Raw genomic sequence first — 27,836 nt, 5'->3', positions numbered from 1 at the left:
CACCAAGAGCTGAAATTAGCAAAATGAGCTACAATTACGGTAAAAAGACTGCACAGTTCCAGAGTTTCACACAAAATAGTCAAGTCAAGTTTATTTGTAGCACATTTCAGCAACTAGGCAGTTCAAAGTGCTTTACTTAATAAAAGATGTCACCAATTACGAAATATGCAACAAACACATCAAATATATTGATCAAGGTTCCAGTTGGATCAAATTAAAGGCAACTCTAAAACGCCTTAATTTAAAGTTTCGGCTGCTTGGAGTTTCCTGGAAGTTTGTTCCAGATTTGTGGTGCATAGAAGCTGAAAGCTGCTTCTCCATGTTTGGTTCTGGATCTGCAGATTTAAAGTAGATTTGAACCAGAAGGCCTGAAAGGTGTGGAAGGCCGATGCAGCAACAGCAGATCGTCAATTTATTATTATATTCAAGTATTTTTAAAGTAAACCTGTGAAAACACTGTAGCAGTAATCAATGCAACTAAAGATAAATACATGAATGAGTTTCTCTAGGTCTTACTGAGACATTAGTCCTTTAAACCTGGAAATGTTCTTCAGGTGATAGAAGGCCGACTTTGTAACCGTCTTTACCTGAAGGTTCATGTCAGAGTTCATCCCTACACCCAGATAATCTGTCACTGGAATAAGTACTTTTTAAAATCAATATTATAGAACTATTGACTCCTATATTGTGCTGAAAGTTACTGTCAGTTAGTTTTGTCTTATTTCAAATGTATGAAGATATTTACACTGGAAACTAGACCAAAATTACTTGGTAAGATTTTGTTTTTGCAGTGTGGTATGAGACAGATAATATGTGAAAAAAAACAAATTCCTATATCTTCTCCCAGTCCTCTAGAAACAACCAATCAGAGCCAGGAGGCGGGTCTTAGCGCTGTTAATCAGCCCCTCTAAAACTCCGCCTTTGTTCTCTGCTGCAGCAGATGCCACATCTACAGCCTGAGCATATAATGAATGCTCAGGCTGGTTACCAATGATGGTGGATTAACGCTTTTTCTGTAAAAGTAAGTTAATCTCACAATAGACTCTCACAACATGGTGACAGTTTTAACAAATATAGAAAAAACATATTTTTTATAAAAGTTGCATAATGCAGCTTTAATCAGTAGTTTGAACGATCAAGAAAGTGTCTGAAATGAAAGTAAAAACCAAAATTTCTCCACAACAATTTGTGAAATTCTTAAAGAAAAACATCTTTCGGGATATCAGGTGAAGACGGATAAAATGTGTCACTAAATCAGCATTTTGGGCCGATAGTAGACGAGGTGAAGAGTTGAACTTTTCCCCTCATTGTGCATTTCTGCAGCACATTAACAGCAGCAGGTAGAGGCCAGACAAACAGCTGAAAGATTACTGGGTGGAGGAGAAACTGTCTGCGCTTCGCTCCCTCACACACGCACACACACACACACACTTTAACACACACACTTTAACACAAGCTGCACTAGCTTTACCTGCAGCCACCTGTTTAATAACATCCCACAGGATATAATTAACACATATTCAGCTGACAGCCACATCTACAGAGACTTACCTCGATTACAGTAAACAGTTAAAACAAGATTTAAATACATATACGGTGAAAAGTGCATGGAGACTGCAGCTGGCACTGCAGGGTGAGGGGGCACAGAGTTTACAGAAAGCGTCGTGTCGGCTAAATATAAAACGGCAAAGATGCATTTATTGAGTAACATTTTTTATTTTATTTTGCTTTAAGAGGCTTTTTACTTCTCTTTTACTCGAGTAACTTTTACTAAAGGGGCAGTATTATGTTAAATTGACTTGTTTCAGCTTCACATCATGCTATGACGTTGTTCCCTCATCATTTAATTGCCATGGCAACCATTCAGCTGTGCAAAACGCCTGGGTGGACCTAGCCCCACCTTCAAGGCGCAGCTCCTCCTCTACGCTGAAGTTTCTTAACTTCTGCTTGGAGCTCCACTCATTCTCCCAGTGGATGAGTGGGTTCTTCCTGGATACTCTGGTTTCCTCCCACTGTCCAAAACATGACTGCTGGGTTAATTGGGTTCTCTAAGTTTGCCATGTGAGGGACAACCTGTCCAGAGTGGTTGGATTGTTTTAAATTATTGAACTAATTATTAAATTCTGTATTTAGATTCTGATTTTACCATTTATTTATTTAGCAATAAGCATGTATTTATTCAGATCTGTATTTGCTTATTTACATTATTGTTTATTTGTGGAATTACACCATTTTAAAAAAATAAAAAGATTAATTTATTTTTTACTTGTAAACTACAATATGTAATCTTATTTATTTATTTATTTGGTCATATTAATTTTTTATGTATTTTCAATAAAAAAATTATTTATTTCCTATATAAATTGATATATTTATAACTCATCTTTGTTAGACATGTTTCCATTAAAAAAATTATTAATTTTTGCTAAACCTGTTTCCAATAAAAAAATACATTTTTATTCATTAAAAATTTAAAACATTCTTAATGTTTTGAATTTAAAAAAATAAATTTTTCGTATTCATTTTTGTATTATTATTATTTATATATTTACAATATAAAATTACATATTTATTACAAACTTTTGTTCAACATGTTTCCAATAAATAAATATTTTTTCTTATTAATTTTTGCTAAATATACTTACAAGATACTAAAATATACAAATATTTTTTCACTATTCAAGTGTTTCACTATTCTTATTGGAGATATGCTTCACATAAAATCATATATATATATATATATATATATATATATATATATATATATATATATATATATATATATATATATTATTCATGGTATACATTTTTTCTTTAATTAATATTAATATTATTATTATTAGATTTACAGAAATGATTAAAATCGTATCCTGCATGTTTGACTCCGTCAGCGTCGAGCCGAGCTGGGAACAAGCTGGTTTCGGCGCCAGTGCCTCGCTGTCCCACTCAGAAAGTTGCTGAAGGCGCTGTGGCGGGTGGAGAGGAAGGTGGGCTCAGGGTTAGTCTCAGTGCAGTGAAAGCAAAGAGGGCTGAGAGCAAGAACGAAAAGCACGGATCGAGATGAAAAATCCCCATCGTTCAAACGCAATTTCAAAGCGCTGTGCGCTCCAGCCAAGAGCCACCGGCACACAAAGAGGACTTTGTCCCAGCAGCAAAGGCTCATGGGATATGAGACAGAGGAAGAATGCCTGCTGCCCGGCAGAAAGCTTAGTGTGAATGCCACGAAAGGCCCGTTCAGCCCCACTCTTGACATGCATCCTACACAAACACCCAGCATCTCCTCTGACCTTTCTGAAAAACATGACAAAATATGAGCAGCAGGATCGAGTAGCATGTCCTCTATCTGCGGTAAAACATGCGACGGTAATCCCACTTAAAGAAAAGCTGTACAGGAAATGTTTTCCACGCCACAGAGACTGAGATTCAGTATGCAGGGCGGGCAGCACACAGACCGGGAACGGGGAGCGGGCTGAATGCAGAATGTCACCCCGGGGGAGGTTCATTCAGGGCTCTGTATTTATACCCAGGACATCTAGTTCTGCCATTTTATTAGGAAAACCGAGGCAGATGAAAACCAGCTGTTTGGAAAACAACCTGTGAACTCTGCAAATGAACTCTGTGAACTCTGCAGGTACAAACATACATTAACAATATGTACAATATGTCTGCATCGGTATCGACCTGATAAATAAAACCGGGCCGATATTAACACCCAATATTTATTTCCGTCTTGTTATTGTCTGCTTCTGAATGTTTTTTTCCAAAGGTGTCAAAAAGGTAAAGAAGTATATCAGTAAAAAATGGTTATCAGCCATATCAGCAATTTGATTTTGGATATCGCATATCGGATATCAAATATCAAAATCAAAATCAAATTATCAAATTTTCACATTCTTGCATCCTTATGGTTTTCTTTATTCAGGATCAAAAAATTTGTGAATGATAAACTTTTTTTTTTTTTTTCTGGCTCCAAATCTTTTGAATATAAACATCGAGTGAGAGCTGATTTGTTTTTTCCCCAAAAAGAAAACAAACAATCAGACTAAGTTAAGATCAGAACTCTGATGGCTAAAAGGTCAAATTTGTGGTGTTTTGGGTAAACAAGTGACATAATTGTGAGTAAAATTGCTTCAGGTAGCCAGTAAGATTCATCCAACTGTAGTCCTAAAACACCAGAGGTCACTTCAAAAGCAGGAAGTGGACTACAGAGCAAAGCATTCTGGGTAAATACAACCAAGACAAGCACACTAAAAGCAGACATGGCTCGTTGTCTTCATCCTAAAATCTGACGCCACTCCAGTTTGTTTATATTTTCAAAAGAAAGTTGTGCTCAGTGTCTTCTAAAAACGTTTTGTGTCGTTTTCCTTAGAGGTCTTCGGTGCAGCGCCCCCACAGGTGAGGAGGGGAACAAGTTTTTGAAAGAGTTTGATTTATTTTTTTTTTACTCAGTGCAGTGTGAAAGAAAACCACAGCAAATACAAATATAAACATCGATATAAACAAAAGCTGTAATTTTGATTCAACTTACTTTAGAAATTCAATCCATTCATTTTTTAATAACAGAAAGGTAGTTTCCCCAACAGATGGTCCTGAGGAACACCAAATTTTATATGCAAACTAATTCCTACTAAGAAAAAAGCAAAACGGCCGAGCCTCGAGTTTTAACATGTGATTTATACGTTCCTTTCCTCCATAAAAATCAAACTATTTTATAAATGTTTCATGCTTAATTAGGTTTGGAGGCAGAAATGTTCATAAAAATTAGGAGATATTCCACATATTTAAGTAGTTGATCTCCTATTTTTAATTTCCCTTTGGGATCAATAAAGTATTTTTGAATTTTAATTGAATTTTCAATATATTTTAACTAAATTATGACACACATTAGTGGTTTTCAAAATCAAGTCTGGAGTATTCAAGGTTAGCTGGTTTCATTTTAAAGGATTCTCAAACATATTCCAGATTAATGTTGGGTAATTTAAAATCTTAACTTTCTTACGACCAGAAGAAAAACACAAATTTTCTGAGCTGACCTTAAAAATCCAGACATCTCAATCCCAACAATCCAACCTCGACATAAAAGTGAAAGTTTGATCTGAAATGGGGGTGGGGGAGGATAATCTGACTTTGGGAAAATTAAACCCTTTTCAGACTCAAAAAAAGTATCTAAATAATCTCTGTAATCCAGTTTGAGGGAACATTTGATCCTAGTAGAAAAAAGATGGGATTGAAACAGAACATGCTCATCAAAACGAGGAGGGGTCATGTAGCTGCATGGACACGCAGCTGACCCTGCAGCGTCCATCTGACTAAACAAGAGGATTTGAGTCCAGACAGAAACTTCCCTTGAGGGCAGTAATGTTTCCCAGGGAGAGGAAGACGGAGAGAAGACCAGCAGGACATAAGGTGGACCGCGTGCCGCTCCGTCTGCTGCCTGCATGGCAGATGGCTGCAAATAACAGAGGCCGCATCCAGCAAAAGTTACTGATTTTACATTTTAACCTCCAATAAAACCCAAAACCTAAAGTTTAAAATGTTAATAATCGATCTGATTAGCCACATTTAGGCAAAAACTTTACTGTATTTAGTTCTTATGCAAAAGACCAAAACATTTGAGAGTAATTGTGAAGTGATTTTATGATTTTGCCTGATTTTATAAATAAAATCTTCTTTAATATACTGTTGGTGCTTTAAACTTGGACATAACTGGATGCTAAAACCTGCAGTAGCAAATGCAGGTTTTAGCTTTTTTCTATGGAATAACTGCAACAAATACTAAAAATAAAATACTTTCTTTAATCTATTTCTCTTGGAAACTATGTGCTTGTTTACATCACCCTATAGGTGAAAATAATATTTTGCTTTTATTTATTTAAAGCCTAAAACTAAACATTTAATGTTCATCCTTTCAAAATGGCAACAAATGATAAGTTTTCATTTTTTTAAAAGGTTGTGTATGTTTTCAAACATAAATAGTGTTTCTCTAAAATAACAAGTAAAATGCACGGTAAAATAAAACTTTTTCAAAAAGCTAGTTTGATCTAAGTAGTTAGATCCACCTCAGCTCATATCATCGGCGAGTAAAAAATTCAGTAAAAAGTTGGGGCCTGCTCCGGTGGCGTAGAGGTTAGCGCGCCCCATGTTTGGAGGCCTTCAGTCCTCGACGGGGCCGTCGCGGGTTCGATTCCTTGACCCGACGACATTTGCCGCATGTCTTCCCCCCTTTCCTGTCAGCCTACTGTGGTATAAGGGACACTAGAGCCCACAAAAAGGACCCCTGGTGGGAAAAATAAATAAATTTAAAAAAACAAATAAATTCTGGAAAGTTACCAGTGAGCTTAAACGTCTGTGGCCAGACCAGCAGCAGTCCATTACATAAGACCAAATGCAAAAGTCTGTTTACATAATAAAACAAATGAACAATTTGGTCTTTCCCGCCGCTGTTTGTTGTGGTTTTTCACCATGCATTTTATGGATGCTTTCATTTCATGGCGGTTTTTACGACAGCCACTACGTTTTTATTTTTTGTTCCACCAACACCAGCAGGGTGTTGACTGCTAACAGTACGTCAGAGTCCCACAGTCACAGGCCAACACTGTCGCCTCTTCCATGAATGAGTGATTAATGTTTTCGCTGTCAACAAGCCGGCGTGTTGTGGGTTTGTAGTCCTTGGTCAGCAGTCTGACTTCATGGAGAGATTCTTTAGGAATTAAACATGGCTTCGCTATTTGTCTTTGACACAAACGTACTTCAGTGATGCAAAGGTCTGGACTTTGATTGGGCCGTTATAACAAATGAACAGGTATTGATGTAATCAACTGCATTCTAAGCTTTGAACAGATTTTTTCAGATTGAAGGTGAAACTCCATTCAAAACTTTTCTACCCTGTAGCAGGTTTTCCTAGAGTGATTTCTCTTTTAGCATAACTTTCATTTTAGCATAGTTTCCGTTTTAGCATAGCTTTTATTTTGGCACGGCTTTCGTTTAGAAAGCTGTGCCAATTAACACAGCTCCATTTAACACAACTTCTGCTTTTGCACAGCTTTAATGTTTTTGTATAGCTTCAGTTTTAGCACAAGTTATATTTTTTGAAAAGCTTCTGATTTAGCATAACTTATCTTTTAATATAGCTTCCACGTTAGCCTAGCTTCTGTTTTAGCATAGCTTCTGTTTTAGCATAGTTTCCATTCCAGCTTTGTCCTGTTGTGGTGTGACTTTTGTATTTGGTTGACCCTTGTGGACCACCGTAGATGAGGGGTTCATGCAAAGTTAAACTGTCAGTAAGATTACAAACTCGTTCAGGAGGAATTTGTTCAAAGTCAGTGATTTAATGCAATCGGCTTAGATAGGAAACATTTTACCAGTTGGCATAATAAACTGCAATTAACATGTTGGGATGTTTGCAGTTGGCATTAAATCTGTTGATATTAGACTGAACTGACATTTTTTTTAGTAAAAAATTAATTAGTAAAAATTAATACTAATTAGACAACTTCAAAAGACGATTTCATTGAGAGATGTAAGAGGGAAAAAAAGTTAACACCAAAGCATGCCACACTTTTCAGAATTTGGGTTGTTTTTTCACAGAAAGTATAAAACATTGAAGTTTGATATTGCTATGCAAGAAAATGTGGGAGAAAAACGTTTTTGGTATCTATCAACATCTTATTAATCTCTAGAGATCATAAATAAACTGAGTAAAAATGGTTTTTCTGCTAATGACATATTTGTCAAAATATTAGCTGTGATTTTGTCAAGATGCAATCAAAAGAGCAGACAAAAGAATAACTGCAGAGTAAGATACAAGACAAACATAAAAAGAAAAAAAATCAAACACTCTGGCATTTATCCAGTCACAGATTGAATTTCTGTCCTTGAGAAATCCCCCTCATCATCGGTGTGTGTACACATAAGAATCCAGTTCTGGCATGTTTTGGTCCTGTTGTCGCATCACGTGCGAGCAGACATGTGTAAAATTATATCATTTTCTGGAAACGTCAGAGCTCCCTGTCATTATTGGATTTGACAGAGGGGCAAGGGCAAGCTAAGCCTTCACACAGTGGAATAATGTCACACAATTGTGCAATCAGAAAACTGCTCCAGTTTTTTTCTTTCCTGAACTACAAGCTATTTTAATGATGCAATCAATCTGTGGTCGTTAGCCGCTAACGCATCTACATGTTATGGTAATCTGCTGCACAAGACAAATATTTAGGACACATTTCTGACTGTTTTTGTTTCATTTTCAAGCATCTGAAGTTTCAGATAAAGGAGACTCACCCGGTAGTGTTAGGTTGATATCTTATGTTAATTTCTTCATATTTATCTTCCATCCAGAGAATCCAGTTAATCCATATGCTCCATGTTCAGCCTACTTTAATATATGATAATTAAATGTGCCACAGATTTAGTCTTCTACAAATTAAATGTAGAAACACAGTGAAAGAGTGCAAAGAGTCTAAATTTTTTTAATACAGTTCAACTAATGCAGCCAATCCTTTGCAGAGAGGGTTGATGACAATCCAACACTGAAGTCCCCTAAAAATACAGTACGTGTTTCAGGATCACATTCCTTGTAGTTAAATTCATTTCAACAAGTATTCAAAGAGGTTTCAAGTACAAATGAGAAACGACTACAACAACTTTACCATTAAGGTTTTTTCTCCAAACATCGGTTACTTGCCAAGAAGACCAAGATGATCTGAAGATTACCATCAATTAGCCAAAGTTTGTCATGACATGCTGTGCAGTTTTGCTCCTCCTATTCCAGCGTTGCAGCAGTACTTTGTTTATTTATAGGGACAGAAACAAGAAACATAAATGAAGACAATCTAATACCTGCATCACTAAATATTCGTAGCATTTGTCCCTAAAAGAATCACAAGTGTTGTGCATTTTAAGCTCCAGCCGCTGCATCGTGTAGTTTTAACAACTTCAACGAAAAAAAGAGCTAATCAGCCAAAAGACTACAGGAACTGCAACAAAGAAGATAAAATAAAGTTAAACTTTTAGCTCCATTTGGCCAACTTTATAAATCTGTTGCAAAAACTCAATTCATTGCATGATGTATTAAAAAGATATCAACAATTTTCATTTGCATGATTGTTTTTCTCTTTTCTTTTTGTACTAAAAACTGGATGATAAAAGTTTTCAGTCTGGTGTTTTGGTCTCAACTAGTCCTTTATACTACGGCTGATTTTGTTGATTTTATTTGTTGTTTCTGTTGTTTTGTTTATTTTGGATATTTAAAATATCTTCCGGTTCCAGTGTTAAACGTTTATTAGAATTTGAAGTTTATTGATCTTTGAGAATGTGTTCTTGCATTATTACTGATATAAAGCTGTTAGCTTTATATCAGTAGAAAATGGTCTTAAAACAACAATATCCTCATTAAAAGCAATAACTCCTGGGACAATTTATCATCCAGTGAAATTAGTTACTGTGACAGGCCTAGTGTTTAAGTTGTTAGCTGTCGACTTCTGGAGGTGAACTACACTTTTTTCTTCTCCAAGGTCGTATCATTCAAGCTTAATTTAAAGCTGTTAGAAGTAAAAACATGTTGCTAATAAGCCAATTTAACAAGGGTGTCAAATCACCTCTATGGCCATTGTAGTAACATTTTACTTTGTTCTTTTTTACCATTACATATAATTCCCTTCCTGAAGTTCATCGATTTCTTGTTTTGGTTTCTGAAACCTGAACCACAAAAACTCAAAAAATGCACAAAAATCACCTTATATGTCTGTGTAGGTCAACAATCGAGGTCAAAACGGCAGAAAACTCGCAAACACTGAAAAACACTTGGTAAGAATTTGTGTTTTTGCAGTGCTGTGCTACAATAACGATTAGATGCAGTAAAAATTCATTTTCCTCTGTCCAAAATAAACGTGTCACTCAGCAGGACATAGCAGAGCTATTTCTGGCCACTGAGTGGACTCAGCAACTTTGTTGGGGGTCACAGGATGTTACGGGGGCATTTTTCTTGAAAAAGTGAGCAGCCTTCAGCAGAGAGGCATGAAACCTAATCAGCACTGACACGGAGTCCATCAGAACTTACTGAGAGGTTTGAGGATGCTGTTGCTGGCCTCGTCGTTGTTTTCTGTGTCCGACTTGTCAAGCTCGCTCCCCGTCAACTTCTCCTTTCTGTCCTTCTGGCTGGTTCTCCGGCGGTGGCGCCTCCGACGCCGAGAGCTTTTAGGAACACGCACTCCGATGTAAATGGTGCGGTGACCTGCAAAAGGCACAAAAGGGAAACAAACTCATGAGATCTGGACATTCAGACCACATTAAATACGCCATCATATGCTTCACAGCTGTTTTTGTGATAATACTCATGGATTAATTGATTATTCTGACAATTAATCAAAAGAAAATGGTACAAATATCAAGTTTTTCATTCGGGCCTTTTAAATACAAAGTTGGAAATACAATAAATAATTTTTTGAGATAAAAAATGAAATATTTTATTGCCTAAAATGCAAAACCATAGCATTCCTTTAATTAATCAGGTGATGATAAAAACTATTCAACTAGAGGAATTTTGGCTAAAATAAAAAATGCTTTTATCTTAAATGCACATTTGTTTCTTGTAAAGTTTAGGTTGCATTTTGCGAGTCTGTACACTTCAGTTAATGATTAATGGATTACTAAATTATTTGACAATTAATCAAATCAATCATTTCATGCCTGCTAACAAGATAATTACTTTTGGCAATCATAAAAGCAGAATGTGAGCATTCTGAGAGGAAGAGGGAGTAAAAAAGAAAACTACATGCATAAACCACCAGTAAACCACTTGAGGCAGAGCAGCAGGGAAATAGAGGTGGCAGTAGCTTGTCAAAACAAATACTCCGACAGAAAAAGAAGTGTCACATAACAGCAAAGACGCCAAGACCGTCTGCGTGGCTACAACTCCCCTATATATGTTGATATAATAACAAAGAGAACATGCAGCTTTATATATGGTTTGGTGGTTTAGGGTCAAAGAGCTTATGTTGCATTTTGATTCTCAATAGAAACCTGAGATAATGACGTTGAAATTCAACAGTCAGGCTTCTTGATCATGTGAATTGTTTTTAATTGTTTTTAATTAGCTATCTGGGGAGTTATCAATTGCTTTGACCGCATTTTCAGGTACTTCAGTCATATCTTGCTAAAAGAATATGATTTGTTTTTCAAACTTAAACAGCAATTTGTTTGAAAAATGAGGAGAAAAGTCTCATAAAACTGTCAAGTTAACAAGTTTTTGTTAACGGACACAAAGTTTTTTGCCATTAAGACAGTTGCTAACGAAGCTGCCATTGGCTTACCTGAACAGTTGCTATGCTAAGTGCTAATCATTGTAAACTTGAACAATACCCAGTTAAATATAAATACAGCAACAACTCAGTAAATTTCTATAGAGTGTATTAAAATAACTACTGTCATATTTTAATAGAAATTTTTTGAATGAGGTGTTTTAGATGGTGGGATTTGCTTTGAGTAGCTGTTAGCTTAGCAACGACCATCTGCTGCCTGTTAGCTGGATTTTAGCTTGACTGTCTGGATGGTACAAACTTTAAACTCCATATATATATATACTTTGCTCACTCATTTTAAAAGTGCTTTCTGATACCTAACTTAAACTATTGTTAGCAAAGTTAGCAAAGGTACAAAAACCACACAAAAATAATTTAAATTGGGAACACCAAAATCTAACCCAACTTTGCCAATTTTATGTAGAGATCAGTTCTTTGACCTAATTAATTGAAGTAAAAATTAATTTTTAAGAAAATATAATTTATCAGAACCATTTAAAAAACATCCTTTTATTGACTTTTCACAAAAAGTCACATTTTTTTCACACCTAAAAAAATGTGACTTTTGACAGATCTGGAAAAATAATTAACACAAGCTCAAGTTTGCAAGATTGCAAACTCAAGTATAAAAACTTCTTTTGCCATAAGAATTGAAAAAAGATCCATCCATCAGGGTTTCAAACAGGTTATTGAAAATACATTTTGTCTTCGAACATGTTTTCTAAAAGGGATCAAAAAGTAGGGAAACAAAGAGCATCAGTGTCAAATGTCTCCTTTTGGACCAGTTGGAGTAAAGCTGAGCCAAGCACTGCACAACGACCCCACATGCAAGTGACTGAACCCCTCAGCATCAAACAATGATCTGTCTTGAAGCACAATAGCCTTCATTATTGGCTCAAAGCACAATGTCCTGGTTTTTGTTTGTTTTGTTTAATCCATCAACTGTTTACCATAAACTCTCAGAATCAATGATACAGAGGATTACTGCTAAAAATCCAATCAGGAAAGATACCTGTGTTGATGTAAAAAATAAAAAAGATTTAAAAAAATAGGTGGATGTTGGAAGAAAACATGAAGAGATTTAGCCAGCATCACCCACATCAGAACTGCAACCTGGTGGGTTTTGGGGTCAACAAAAGCGGCCCATGTCGCATGTTTACGGGACAAGAACAAAACACAGGATCAGCCAGGCAAAGAGAAATCCTACCAGCATCTTATGACAAAAAAGCTAAAGAACTGATTACAACTGAAGCTTAAAGTTTGTTAAAGTTAACTAGGCATGATAATTATCTACACATTAAAATAGGATTAAACAGGCAAATAATGTAAAAAGATTTTATGCCCGTTGCTGTTGCTCAATGGTCCAAAGTCATTTTTCCAAATGAAATGCAAACTGATTTCATTTGGAAGTCAAAGTCCAAATGGAGAGCCATCCATGTTGCATGTTGAGCAAAGTTTCCACCATCACTGGTGGTTTGGGAAGAAATGTTATCTGCTGGCATTGGTCCACTTTGTTTTATCAATTTCAAAGTCAGCTCAGCCATCCACCAGAAAACTTTACAGCCCTTCAATGTTCCCTCTACTGACGAGCTTAATGAAGATGATGACTTTGATTTCCGGCATGACTCGGCAGCTGCTCACGTTGCTTAAATCACCAAAACCTCCTTTCATGGCCATGATGTCACTGAGCTGCATTGGAAAAAAAAACTGTCTTCAAAAGGACAAGAGCCGTCCATACTGATGAGGGACGGAGAATCACGGCCAGGATAAGACATTTCTTTATTTTTATTTACAGAACAAAATTCTAATATTCCGAGAGTAAAGTCATTATTATGAGAATAAAGTTGTATGACAATAAAGTTGAAATAAGGTCGTAATTTTGTGAGAATAAAATTGTAGTAAAACAGGCAGAAGTTCTAATAATATGAGAGTAAAGTTGTAATAATGCAACAATACAGAATTATTATTATTACCAGATTGAAGCTGTATGACAATAAAAAACAGGCAATGGCCTGCAAAATTTTAATATTAGGATGGAGCCTTCATTTACCATGACTGAACATCCTGAAAGATGGCGAAACAGAAGACAGGAATTAAAAATAGTTGGGCCAAGGTTCTGGACAGGAAGATTTTCACGCTGCCAGAGCAGCTTTGTCAAACGACTTCCTCCTCTCCTTTTAGGAGGTGGATGAAAAACAGCCTGTAAGCACACACTGAATAAAACTAAACATTTTCTGGGAGGTTTGTGTAGCTCGCTGGGTTTTCCACCAGAGGAAACACTCCGACCCGATCTCCTAGCTACGACAAAGGCACTGGGAACTCCCCAGACCAGTAAGGAGGATGGCGACACACCACAGACCCCTGACCGCATACCAATACGAGCACCTTCAAAAGATGCTGCTAAAAATGTGACAGATTATCCGACAGAACTAACAAAACAGAGATAAGTCAGATACAACAGTTTTACATCTTCCATATGTGGTTTCAAAGGGGATCTATTATGCAAAATTCACATTTTGCACATTTTTGTATTTCAATTTGGGTCTCAACTGCTTGCAAAAACAGTCCAAACAAACCATCCAATCAGTTTTTGGCAATAAGTTGATGTTTTTTGTATCAGAAACCTCTGGATTGTAACAAATCAGCATGCACAGCTCTGTAACCTAGCAACCCCAGCAGAACTTCAGAAGGTTACCTAGCAACCCAAACTGAGCTCCAGCATATTTGGTTACAATGGCTGCAGGAAAAGATGTGTTTGGTTGTTGACTTTTTTGTTTTTTGCTTCACTTCCCTTTTCCAACATTTTCTGAGTAAAATTAAGCTACTACTAAAATAAAGACTTTCTTAGAGGTGCCAACAGGTTTACAGTTTCTGCACGCATCATTAGTACACTACCAGATTTTTTTCTTCTTCCTTGCCGTCCTGCCGGTCTCTCGGGGGATTAGTGAGGTAAACACTGGATCACATGCTCTGCGTTCTACATCTTCATCTTGCCAGCTCGTTAAATAGGTGAAGACCAGGTCGTAAAGTACAAACAGGAAGTGTGCCAATTTGGCACTCGTTAAGAGTCTCAACATTCATCCTGCTCCAATCAATGAATGACTTTCCTTTGAAAAGATGATATCAGACTTTCTAAACCAACATCATGCAGTAGACTGCAGGTAAAACTGCTAAAAGAAGGGAAGTTAGAGTAAAATAAAAACAGGTGAACTCACCCTCTACCTCCTCCTCGTCACAAAGGTGTTTGAGTAAGGACGCCCCGCGGTCCACCACCGCCTCGTCCTCCATCCTGTAGTAGTAGAAGAGGAAGAAAGACTGTTCACACTTCTCCTCCAGCGACAGCGTGGAGCCATAGCGCTTTGGCTCGTTGACATGCAGTAAGTTGGGACTGGGGCTCAGTCTGGTGCTGCTGGTGGCGCTCATCTCCGCCCATTAAAGAACAATAAAACACCAGAGGCTGCACCAGCGTGTAAACAAGCCCAACTGTACGAGCGCGTGTGTGCCGTCCTTGACGAGGGCTAAGTGCAGCAGGTACAATGTTGTGGCTTTAATCTGGTACAGAAGGGTGAGGGAGAGGACAGGAAGTCCGCTAATTGAGTGTGATCCACAGAAACGTTGGTGTTGCTCCAAATTAGACTCCAATCAGGTCAAATCAACAGCATCCCTCCATCAGAGACGCTTCGTCACAGCCGGAAAATGTCAAATAAAAGTAAAAATTAAAGGATGTGATTAGCCAGACACCCACACATACTACAAAGCCTCTCCATCTGTTGCTAATGCTCCCCCTGTCCAACACCCTCCAACTTAGAAACAAGTGGGCCATCACATGTCTGTCTACTCATCCGCCCTTACGGGATTATGCTGGCTTTGCTTAAGTGACAACACACACACACACACACACACACACACAAACACATCCAGGAGAGTTTCTCTGCTGCTTTCTGAGACGTCTACACACACACATGTTTGAGCTCAAATCAAACAAACCGGGCTGTTTCCCAACAAACATTTACCAGAAAATTATAAAAATGTTTCAATTCTTCCGGCTGGTTTGCTAAAAGGAGATTAGGTTTGTGAAAATGTCCAATGAGGGCCGGGCTGGGCAGCAAATCAATAACAAACATGTCGCAATAGACATGTGGTCAATATCAATAGATAATGTGTTCAATAATTCAACTGAACTCCAAACCAGAACCGCACAGCATTCTGGGGGATGTAGGCAGAGGAAAGTCCAGCTAAGAAAGGTTGATGGAGTCAAATAACTAGAAACAAATTCAACACCAAGATCTCAGAAAAACAGATTAACAAATATATAATCAAATTTAATAGCTTACTGATTAAATGTTTAGTTAGAAAGCTAAATGTTTTGTTTGAAATTAAACATTTAGTTTACAAACTAAATCCTATGATATATTTAACTAGCAGACATATTATTTATCCAGTTAGCTAAATATTTAGCATCCTAATGTTTAGTAGTTTGGCTCCAACCTAAATATTTATTTAGCAAGCTAAATAGTTATCTCAAAGTTAAATATTTAGCTTCAGTTTAAAAACTAAACATTTTTGCTCCAAATTACATATTTAGCTAATCAGCTAAAGATTGAGATAGTTAAGTAAATATTTACTTAGCAAGTTAAATGTTTAGTTTGAATCTGTGACATTTTGTTCACTGCTTTTTATTCTTTTATTGCTTTTGTTTTCTCTTTGTATGTAATCTGGACTCTGAGTCTGTAATAAAAAAATCTATCTACTGCTACACAAGTGACCCAGGGGTCAAAGGTCAGCAACTGTGCCATATTCAGATATGAATTTAAAGTTTTGCAGTCAACTGCTAAACTTTACCATAAATTTAATATCTTATCCTGCTAAATACAAAATTCTCCAAATCATATAAAGAAAGTTACACGTTTAGCTACTATTATAACTTTTCATCAAATCAAATACATATTTGCTTAGTAGAATTTGTGAGCTGCAAAAAATAATCATTCATTCCAAAAACATATTTTAAATTTCAACTAAATCACAATTATGAACTGGAATAAATCTATAAAGTTGAGTGTTGATATTGAGTTAGATTTGAATGTTTAAAAAAATCCTGTTTTTCTTTTTGTAAATGAAAAACATGTTTTTAATGTGAAATTAAGTGCCGGTTAAAATCAGAGGCTCGTTTGTCTCTGGGCTTCACCAGCGCTGGACTTTCTTCTACCTCCATTGCCATCTATGGAACAAGGAGGGACATGACAGCAAAACCTGCAGAGTCTGAGAATCCCATAAACAAAAACAAACAAAAGCAAAAACAAAACCGCTCTATGTTCAGTCAAAGATTTATTTCTTCATCTAGATAAGTTTACTATCTTTTAAATGTTGATTTCTGTGTTTTTCCCCACTTGTTACTTTAAACAAGAACAGTCAGAAATAAATGTGACAGTAAAAATCTGGGACAAAATTAAGAATAGAAAAATGTTTACATTAAATATTTTTTTCCAATTAAATGACAAAGTTGGATCTTTAAAGTGAATGAACTGGTTATGTTGGTGACAAGTTTGAGGAAAAATCCCTCAAAGTTTTGTTTGGAACAATAGTTAACATAAATAAGTTCTGAGTTTGTCAGTCAAAAAATGTTTTAATAAAAATAACAACAATCTTATAATATCTGACTTCAGGTTTTTATAACCTTTTTGTAGAGAATAACTATTATTCTCTTTTTCTTTCATAATAAGTGACAAAGTTCAGATTTTGTGCTTGGAATTAAATGTATATTTCTGATCTTGCTTGAAATGGGGTTCTGTTTAATAGTAGTCAATATCTTACCTGACACTAGCTTTACTTTGATAAAACAGATTTGTTCTCATTACAAATGTGTGCAAATGTAGAAAAAACACAATATTGTAATTGCGATCTGATTGATGGATTTAATTTGCTCTTGTTAAATTGTTTCTAAATCAGAAAAGTTTTTCTTCTGCCCGTTCTAAACTTTATGTGCAATTTTTTTGGGGGACAAATTATATTAATGAACAGAAAAACAAGACTTTGATCAACATTTTTAAACTTAATGATGAGTTTATTATTAATATCTAAACCATTAAAAACAATCTTAAAACCAGAGTTGGGTTGTAACTAGTTACATTTACTCCATTACATTTGAGTAACTTTTTTGAAAAAGTTACTTTTAGGCGTATTTTTACTACGCTGTATTTTTGGCTTTTATTTCAGTAATTTTATTATAAAGTATTTCTGCTCTCGTTTGAGTCAAATTTCTGGATTTTCTACCCACTGAATGAAAAACAAAAATGTTTTAACCAAAAATTACCAGACACAGAAAAACTCCTGCAGGTTTTGCTAAAGTGTTTTATTGAAACAAACTAATTTGCAAACATTTTATTGTTTTTTCTTTGTTACTTATATGAATTATTGCCATTTTTGTTCTGAAAATGCCAAAATTCTCACCTAACTTTATATTTTGCTCCGTCTGATGATGTAATTTTTAGACACAAAATTATTGATAATTTGATCAGTAACTCAGTACTTGAGCAAACTTTTTACCAAATACTTTTTTACTCTTACTCGAGTAATTTCTTGGATGCCTACATTTTACTTTTAAATGAGTAAAAACACGTTGAAGTAGTGATACTCTTGGTACGGTTTTTGGGTCTTCTGCCCCCTTCTGGCTACAAGTAACCTTGTAACAGCCTGTTACTTTGGATTTGTCGCTGTAAATCAACTGATATCTCTGTTTCAGTTTGCAGATAACATTATCTGAGCTCTGGTTGGACCGGCATCCGCCTGCATGTGGCTCAGCCTGTTCGAGCAGGAGACGGTGCTCTCTGCTCCCAGCCTGTCAGCTGTGTGACCAAAACATGCTCGGCTTCATGATATCTGCATGAGACACGTGAACGTTACGCAGCAGAACCACTCATGTTCTCCAGTCTGGTCTGCAGAGGTCGATGCCACGACCTGCCGCATGAGTTGGCAAACAGGTGCGTCTCTGTAGATCATAATGTCATCAGAAAGCAGAGTAATTACCATGAAGTGAGTTATTTTAACAAGCTGGATGACAGCCAGCTAATGAAATATTTAGATTTTTTTTCAATATTAAATCCAGAGATATATCAATGCATTCTGCAGTAAAAAACTGGGTTGGGGCTCCTTTTGCATTAATTACTGCTGATTAACAATTATTTTAGTAAGTAAGTACCCTGGAGATTAATTGATTAATTGCAGCTTTATTTTAATTTTAACCACTTGAGTCTATTTATACTCATTAAAAGATGCAAACATACAGTTCAACTCCTTAAATAAGAACATAAACATTTTCTTGCCTAAAATATAGCATTTATTTAGTAAACAATTGATTATTTGTAGCAAAGGATGCATCAGCAGCTGAAAGATAAATATTTTTATACTTTTTAACCTCGGCCATTTCTGCTTGGCTAAACATCAACACAGTGTACAGCTGACCAGTTGATTAATAAATGGATAGAAAAACATGTTTAATGAGATTTTTTTAATAGATTTTGAACTTTTACATACTCCAGCTCATGATTAATTAATTGCTAAATTACTTGGTGATCATTTCAATAACTGATTGATTGATCTGATTAATTGATTCAGCTCAAGCCTCTTCTTCTTCTTCATAAACTCTTTGAGTTTTAGGTCAGGACATTTTCTAGCTCAAATTCTGTTTTTTGATTCACGGTCCTCTCCAAGCTGCAGTTATTTCTCATGCATTTTCAACCACACTTTTTCCTTCCACTTAACTTTAAAATTAACACATTAACACACCTGGATACAGCCAGGTTGATTAGTAGAGACCTTGTGGATCATTTTCTGTGTTTAGAGTGTCATTAGCTAGAAATTTCATGTTTTGAAATGTATTAGTAAAGTTGAATTACTTAGTCAGTTTATTGTAATTTATGACAAAGTTAGATTCCCTCTTTTAACTTTAGTTTTTACAGCTAAACTTCAGACAGGTAAAACATGTAATTTTAAGATTTTTATGGAACTACATGTGTGTGTTCCTGTTGTTTTGACCCATGTTTAAATCATTTGTTGTTTTTTTACCAGAAGAAATGATCCAAGCTTATTTTAGTTTTTTTTATGTTCTAGTTTTTAGAAGAAAATCTGAAACAACAATTTTAATCTTGGAGCACACTGGAAATCTAATCTTTGACACTGAAAACTGTAAAGAGGTCCATGTTTTACCAATCACACTTTAACAAAGCTGACCCGAATCCATGTAGATTGGTGAGAAATTGGTGTAAAAAGTCATAAATAATTAATTTTACCGTTTACATTTTCATCCTAAAGACTATTTTTAACGCTGCATCTGTTTTGTAAGGGTTTATTCTTGCCAATTTATTTGAAATTAAGGAAATTTGCATGAAAACAAACACTTACTTCTTGCCACTCATCTCTTCAGGTCTGATTGATCTCCTGCGCAGAGTGGATCACTGCAGCTGATGTTTGACCTGGTTTGACAGAAACAACACTTTTTTTAGCTTTTACATGCAGAAGCTTGGCAGCAGTGATATGTTGATTACTGCAGCCAAGCTTCAGTGATATGCGGAGGCCTCATTAGAGGAGATGCTGACACTCTGCGTTCTGCAGAAAGAACTGCAGAAAGCCGCGTCACACACGCAGAAATTGGAGTAAAAATACGATGTTCGGCTGCGCTTTTACGCACAAGTCTGCTTAAATCTGAAATGTTTCCAATCTGCAACGCAACAAAACTGAAAAGGATAGAAAGAAAGTGAGTAAAGATGCCTCTGTCTGAGCGCTGAAAGCACCTGCCAGGCTAGCAAGTTATGGGAAAAATGAATGGAAACTCACGGCTTCAGGAACTTTGTCCAAACTTGTCAATGTGGAAATAAAACCCTGCAGTCTGGCTCTGATTTACAGCCTTCTGGAGAAGCCTAATTCCGGAGCGTCGTGAAGTTTGTCTGAGTCATTGCGCTCCGACAGTCAGCGCTGCGCGTCCTGAAGCGGCCGCCGCCTCCTCCTCTATCAGCCGGACCATCCTTCTGTCTGCGCCACTCCTCCGGGGGGAGGGAAGAGGAGGCCGGGCTGCTCCGCACACTGCGCCCTCACCGCTTCCTCAGGGTCAGTGTTTACAATCTCACACATTAAGCCCAAAAGTAATCCAGCAACCTTGGTAAAAAAAAAAAAAAAAAAAAAAAAAAAAAAAAAAATTAATTAAAGAGGAAACTGTTCCCTTTTGGCATGAACGATGAATGAACTGCCTTCACTTCCGGTGAAAAAAACGCATTTTTGCTTCTTTTTGTTTAATCCAGTATCATAAAAAAGTAATGTAAATTTCTAAAAGCTCATACTTGATTGAAATCTACCTGCAGCTCTGAAATTAAATGTAATTCTGATTTGTTAGAAGGTTCACAATCAGATTCGTTATTTTGAGCGTACAGCGCCACCTGCCGGGAGAAGATATATTGAGATATTACATGTTTTAAACTCAAAAATAAATATATAATTACTCAAATATAGATATATACAAACAGACAGATAGATTTATATATGTATATATAATGCTGCCTAGAAGAAGAAATAGAAATACAAAATATATTTTATTGCCCCACAATGCTTTTTTTCTTTTACCAATATTTTTCTATTGTTTTTCAAATTTCTTTTTTTTTTCACAATTTTTGTTTAGATTAGATAAATTAGATAGATTATGTGTATATTTACATTACTAATTAAAAAAAAACAAGATTACACTTCAATAATAATAATAATATTGTGCAATATGTGACATTAAAAAACATTTAAATGTAGATATAGAAGTAGTGCATGCTGGTCCAAGGAATGCGCTGAGTTGAATGACATTTTTTTAAATGTATAGTTAAACATTAAAATGACAGCACACTACTTACAATGCAGTACATTGGTGCAGTGCAGACAAATATATGTGCAATAACAACCAAAATGTTATTTAAAAATGAGTAAAACTGTGCAAATCCCAGCAGCCACTGCTGGGTGGAAGGATCTATGATGACGCTCCTTTATGCACACATGAAGCAGCAATTTGTCACTCTCACTTCTGCAACAACTTCATGTGTGAGGTGGAAGACATTGTCCTGTAGTTATATAATTTTCTATTTATTTCATTTTAAAGAATCCAACCTGGAGTAAAAATGTGTGTGGGGGATGAGAGGCAAAGATCTGGATGAGAATCATTTAAACTTAAACCGTCCTCCATTGGTTTCGTAACAGAGTTAAAATTATTCTAAAGACATTGATTATAATCATTCATAATTTTTGCTGTTTTTAAATGTTTTTGGCTCAGAGGGTCAAAGGACTTTTATACTTTCAGTCTCTTTTCACTCTTTATCAAATTACCAACATACCTGAACTCGTCTGCTTGAGTTTGATCCCAAACCTGGAGGAAGAACTTCTTTGTGTTCTGTTGAGAAACATGTTCTCACATTTCCAAGAACTGACCAACAGAATCTGGAAGCAGCTCCTTCACGGTTCAATATGGCAGCTCCTTCCATCAACAGTTTTAAGATATGGCAGAAACCTGATAAGTTTACACGACACATAAATACGAGTGTAAAGTCTGAATCTCCAAACTGAACAGATTCAAAGTGGCGTTTCCTTATGAAAGTAAAGCTTAAAATGATGTTTGTAGGAGATCTTGAGAACCATGTATACGGGAGTCGCCATGTTGAAATCCCGACTTCAGAGCAACAACCGAGCGACAATAAACAAGTAACACTAAGACTGCTCCGCTGTGCAAATTAATGCACATTAAGGTATATTTGATGTTTGAACTACTAAAATGGGCAATTATAAGCATTTTTAAAGGGAGACCTCTGCAGTTATTCTAGGGATTTAACCAATTCACTGCAAACTAACGGGATCCATTGTAAAGCAATTTAGAAAAGAAAAAAATCAACTCTGATTTACAAGAACAAAATTGTCCATCAGTTCTTTATTTGAGCTGTTTCAACATCTACTTCCAACTTCTTCTTCTGCTCCGTCTGTTGTTCAGTGTGGGTCGTTTCAGAGCATGCTCCTTTGCTGGCCTTCATATATTTTTGGCACCAGACCACCTTTATTGGCATTGCATGACAAGTCTTTCCCTTCTTGCTGGTCTAAGCACTTATGCAGTGACTCAGTGGGGAAGATGCCTTGCAACCAGAAATAAGTTGCCACAAGAATCCCTGCACCTGTTGCCTCTGTGCCAGCTGGTTCTAGATAAATAAAAACAGAAAAATCAGCTCTGGAATGGTAGAAATTTGGTGTTTGGAGTTTCCAAAGTTCATTGGGTTTACATCTTTTGTTTGGCGCAAACATTCCCGTAGTTGATTATCGTTGGTTGAATTTGAACAAATTTTTAGCGCAATTTTAAAATGTTGCAAAAAAGAAAATGTGAATTAGTTGTGTTTTCATCTGCTGGTCTGGGGAGAATCAACCAGGCTACTCAAAGTGTAACTTCATGAGATGTTGACGCTCTGTACAGCTGTAATAAATGAGATGCAGAGGTTGCAAACCAGCATGGACCACACATGTCAGAAAATGGAGAAGATAAATAATGAGGCTACTTTTCTGGGGGGTAGTCACTCCATTTTCCTAAACCTGATTTTAAACTTTTTTACTCAAATAAATCCACATGTTGAAGAAACTTTGTGGTTTTGGGGATTTTAAAGCTATTTTGATTGCATTTTCAACCAAGTCAATGTAACTTTTCTTTACTGAAACTTTATCACTCCGTTTCAGCTGCAGCTTTAATCAGATTAATGCAGATTAATCCTTCATATTTGCATGTTCTTGTGAACCAAATGAAAGCAAAATTCGTCAGGCGGCAGGTTTTCCCAGAACATGTCACACAGATCCTCGTTTTGGTGTTTTCACTGGGGCAACACTTGCATTTTTCCGCATGTTAAAATTTGTTATCAAAACAATGTTTGTTTTCATTCACAACACAAAATATTGTCAAGGCTAACAGCGGAGCAGCAGATCTCTGGCGACGAGATGTGACAGAACATCTTCCCACATTTTGGGAGTGTATAAAGCAAAACAGCTGCAGCGCTGTGAGCATGTCAGCAATTTTATATTCCTCTGCAAGTTTAATATGATGGAAAAAAAAAACATCACATAGGGGGGAAAACAGTCCATGCACCTGCGTCTGTCTTCTCAATCCCTGCTTTATTTCACATTACATCTCAAAACCATGAGGTCAGAGTTCAAACACTGGATTTGAGGTTTTTAGATCAGGATATTGATGCTTTAAGGTTAAAAAGTAGTGATGCTGCTCCCTTCTCATCCCTCAATCTTTCCACAGGAGTGTTGCTTTTCTCCAGCTGATGTTTTTGAACTCAGATTCTTCCAGGAAAAGCAAATCCTTCTCTCTTTTGTCTTCAAAACACAATGTGATGTTGGAAAAGGGTCTAAATATTTACCGGAATATGAAATAAATGCGTGGAAACATAGCTTCTGTTCATCCGGTTGTGCAGAAATTTGTTCCAACACAACCTTCTCTTTGGTTTGTATGATGGCATATTAGAGCCACTGTAGACGGAAAAAAGGATGAAATTTCCACTAAAAAACTCACAAAGTTTTAGAATAATCTCAGAAATTTTATAGAAAAACTCAAAAACTTTATGAGCCAGTGAAGTCAAAACAAAATTATTTTTGGAAATTTTCTGAGTTTCCAAAGTCAAAAATGTTAAACGTTTGTAATTTCCAAGTTTTTTCTAGTAAATTTCTGAGGTTAATCTAATTTTTTTTTTTTTTTAGCATTTTAGAATTTTTTAGCATTTCTTGCAAATGTTTGACTTTTGGAGCACAGAAATGTCCCTGCTTTTTCTAAAAAGGTTTTTTGGTGGAAATTCACTGTCTTTTTTACATTTCCAATGGTTGTAATTTGCCGTCATAGATCTGCCATTATGGCTTTACAATCAGGCTGCAATCTGGACTTTGACTAGACCATTGCAACAAAGTTCATTGTTGCCTGTCTAGCTCTATTCACTGGTCACAGTTCAGTATTTGCAGAGTTTCTGTGGACGATAACTACATTTTTTGCAGAGAATTAGCCTATTTTCTGATTGTTTCACAGAGCATATAATAATAATAATAATAATAATAATAATAATAATAATAATAATAATAATAATAATAATAATAATAATAATAATAATAATAATAAACTTGCTGCTGTAGATGAAGGTCAACCGTCCTTACTCTTGTAACATGAAGTTTATTAACAATAGCTGACCGCTAACGTCTTATAAATTGCTAAGGAGGCAGGAAGGGTGCACTTACTTTTCAGCCCTGGTGTTTTTCCAGAGCATAGCTTTGTGGAATTAATGACACAATATCATCAGTTTTGTGTTATCTACAAACAGGACGCCACTTTTAATAAAAACAGACACCCATCACTTCCACATCCAAGAAATCCAAGAAGGATGAATCAGTTATTTCATGGAACGATGCTGTATGTTTTAAAATAAAAAACAAAGAAATAAATGAAAGTATTCCCCAATAGACCCGGAAAAGGGAGTGCAAGTTTAAATTCGTAGTTATCTGATTCCTTTTTCAACATTGTTTCATCCAAATTATCTGGAAAAACGGCAGGAGGATGGGAAAGAGCTGCTGTCAGGATTAGGGTCTCACATGTTCCCGTATTTGTCCGAACTCTGTGACGGAAAACAGAAAAGCCTCTTCTGAGCCTCCTGCTGTAAACCTCAGTGACCCGATGATCTTGTTTAGCTCCAAACTGGACAGCCTTCACTAAACACTCCAGACGTTTACCTTCAAATCTTTCACTGAAATGGTTGACTTAAGCTTTTCTGTGAAACTGCAAATCAACCATTGATTTTTCTTTTATAAGTGGAAAAAACAACACTAAATACACAGTGCACTGCATGCTCTGTGGTAACCCTGGTAAAGATGTGTATTTTTTTTTTTATTGCAGTAGCCTCACACTAAAAACACTGAAAAGTCCAGCCTTCACTTTGAGGAAAGTTATGTTTACACTCACTGAATTTATGCTTAAAATAAATAAATGTGTGGAGACGCCATGACTTTCTCCAGCTGAACAGAAGCAAAATTGAAGTCATTATTAACCTAAAGGGAATAATCTAGAGCCAGCTTCAGTTGTACAAACTTTTCAGACTGACTTTAAACGGTCTGTGATTTATATACAGAACACTACTAATCAGTCAATGCAGAAAAATAAGTCACTTTTCCATCGTTATGATGATAATACCTACATTTTAGTCCATGTTTAAGGCAGGGCTCCATGGCGACAGCTGGAGCGTGCGTCTGAGGATGAGCGCCGACTCGATCAGACCCTTGATGCTCGGCTTGGCCATGTTCATGAAGTTAAGCCTTTCAATGGCAGTCGGGTCTTTGGGATCTAAAATAGAAAAAGAAAATGATTAAAAAGTTGGTCTTTAATGAGATAATTCAGAATATAAATGCAAGAAGTGTGAGGATTTGGTTTTTCTGTGTGTTTATTTAGGTTTCTGTGTTCAGTTGAGTCTTGGTGTTGTCCGTCTACCCCTTAACTGTCCTCAGCTGCCCCTTGTCAATTCCCAGACCCGGCAACATTTGCCGCATGTCTTCCCCCCTCTTCTTTCCCCTTTCCTGTCAGCCTACTTTCATATAAGGTATACTAGAGCTCACAAAAACAAAAAAGACCCCCTGGAGGGGAGGGGGAAAAAAAACAACAAAAAAAACCAACGACTCCAAGCTTGGCCTGAGGGAGATGAATACCCAGACACCCACAACAGCTCCACCATTATCTTTCACAGCTGAACCCTCCTGGAAACATTTTTTTGGTCTGTAACGAATCAGGACTCACATAGCTGGTCAGCCAGCTATGTCTCTGATTCGTCTGTGTTTGAAGAAAAAGTCCCCGACTTTATGTCTACTGGTAACCCTTAGCTTTGCTTTAAGACTGTTGTGGAACAGCAAAGCAGTTTTTCAATGAATATTTCAGGGAGGTCAAGGGTTTGCGACCTCTTTCTTTGTACAATGGTGTGAGAAAGTGTTTGCCACAAAACACACTGGTGTTTTAGAACATCAAAACAATGTAAATATTAGACAAAGACAACATAAGTGAACACAAAACAAGGTTTTTAAATGAAGACGTTTATTACATGTCCCTGTGTGAAAAAGTGGAAACACAGAGCGGATCCTTACATACCACAGTCATAGATGGAAACAGAAAAAGAGGACAGGCTAACGGTTGCTGGTTGCTATGGTGACCTCCAATCGTCAAGAGCAGCACAACATAACTTGTACTCAAATAAATGTAGGGAGAAATAACTTTTTGACTCAAAATAATTTAGAAGAATAAATAAACCAATTTGACAAACTTCATATCTATAATACTGCTAAAACAGCAGTAAAACACGGTGGTGGTGGTAGTGTGATGTTTGCTGCTTGGGGACTTGGAAGACTTGTTGTGAAAATAGAAACCATCAAATCTGCTGTGGACCAAAAAATACGGTCGTCTGTTGGTTTAAACCAACTTGGTTACAAAACATAGCAGCACCACTATGTGGCTGAAGAAAAATAAAATGAAGACTTTGGAGTGGCCTAGTCAAAGTCCTGACCTGAATCCTAATGTGATGTTGTGCCATAACCTTAAAAAGTTTGTCCATGCTTGAAAACCATCCAATGTGGCTAAATTACAATAATTGTTAAAAGATTAATAAATTCCTCTGAAGACTGCAAAGTTATGCCCTGCGACAGACTGGCGACCTGTCCAGGGTGAACCCGCCTCTCGCCTGGTATGTAGCTGGAGGTAGGCACCAGCAACCCTCCCAATCCCTCTAAGGGACAAGGGTGAACAGAAAATGGCTGGATGGATGGACTGAAAAGTTATTGAAAACGCTTGACTGCAGTTGTTGCTACTAAGGGTGACCTTACCAGTTATTAGATTTAGTTTGAAATCATTTTTTAAGATAGGACCATATAGGTTTGGATTTTTTTTCTTTTAATAATAAATACCTTCATTTAAAAACAACAATCCAATTTACTTTGATGTTTTGAAACAGTGAAATGTAACATACATGTCAAAAAATAGACAATGAGGAAGGGTCGTCATACCACTGTATAACGATTGTTAAAAAAATAAATAAATAAATTTCTCCAAATCTACTTCTTTTTAAAAGTCATGTGTCTCCTCCTGCTGTACAGTTTAGGTACTACAAGTTTAGAAAAAAAAAAAAAAAAAAAAAAAAAAAAACTCGTCTTAATTTTAAGACAAATGCATTGCCATTGTTATTATGACTAAAAGAACATATATTCCGTATCTAAAAATGACCTATAACAATTACTCAGGATAATAGTAATGTCGTTTTAGAATCTCGTTAAACTTGCCACTCACAAGATGGCCGACACACTGACGCATCGTCTCTCCACGGGGCGTCTGCTCGGTGTCGCTCTCAGGCCCCGCTAATCTCAAACCTCCCCCGGTTACACATGCTCCGAAATATTTGCTCTCATACCCTTATCCTCAAAATTAAATACAACTCTAACCCTTCATTTCTTACCCCAAACCTTATCCCTGAC

The 27,836-nt window shown here is 36.4% G+C and overlaps 1 protein-coding gene and 1 long non-coding RNA gene across 10 annotated transcripts in view; both read right to left on the bottom strand.

The window, feature by feature from the left end:
• slc4a4a (solute carrier family 4 member 4a) overlaps positions 1-20,309 on the bottom strand; it is a 57,761-nt gene extending 37,452 nt beyond the window's left edge. For 3 of the 9 annotated variants that reach the window (XM_044112833.1, XM_044112836.1, XM_044112837.1), the window contains exons 1-2: positions 14,513-15,099; positions 10,058-10,231 (exon numbers count right to left, since the gene is read on the bottom strand). In XM_044112833.1, coding sequence (XP_043968768.1) covers positions 10,058-10,231; positions 14,513-14,720 — 382 coding nt within the window. In that variant the 5' untranslated portion in view covers positions 14,721-15,099. Of the gene's footprint in view, positions 1-10,057; positions 10,232-14,192; positions 14,268-14,512; positions 15,102-19,694; positions 19,766-20,126 lie in introns of those variants that run through there. The other 6 variants (XM_044112834.1, XM_044112839.1, XM_044112831.1 and 3 more) reach the window with 6 other exon arrangements.
• A 1,903-nt stretch (positions 20,310-22,212) lies between these two features.
• On the bottom strand, positions 22,213-27,826 carry LOC122828866. The gene is made up of 3 exons (XR_006370272.1): positions 27,652-27,826; positions 25,526-25,671; positions 22,213-22,504 (listed from the first exon to the last, which is right to left on the bottom strand). It is a non-coding gene; the product is annotated as an uncharacterized LOC122828866 (long non-coding RNA).
• Positions 27,827-27,836: the final 10 nt, after the last annotated feature.

The sequence above is a fragment of the Gambusia affinis genome, linkage group LG03 (genome assembly GCF_019740435.1).
Source record: "Gambusia affinis linkage group LG03, SWU_Gaff_1.0, whole genome shotgun sequence".
Taxonomy (NCBI): Eukaryota; Metazoa; Chordata; class Actinopteri; order Cyprinodontiformes; family Poeciliidae; genus Gambusia; species Gambusia affinis.
This window is presented reverse-complemented; position numbering and strand designations above follow the sequence as displayed.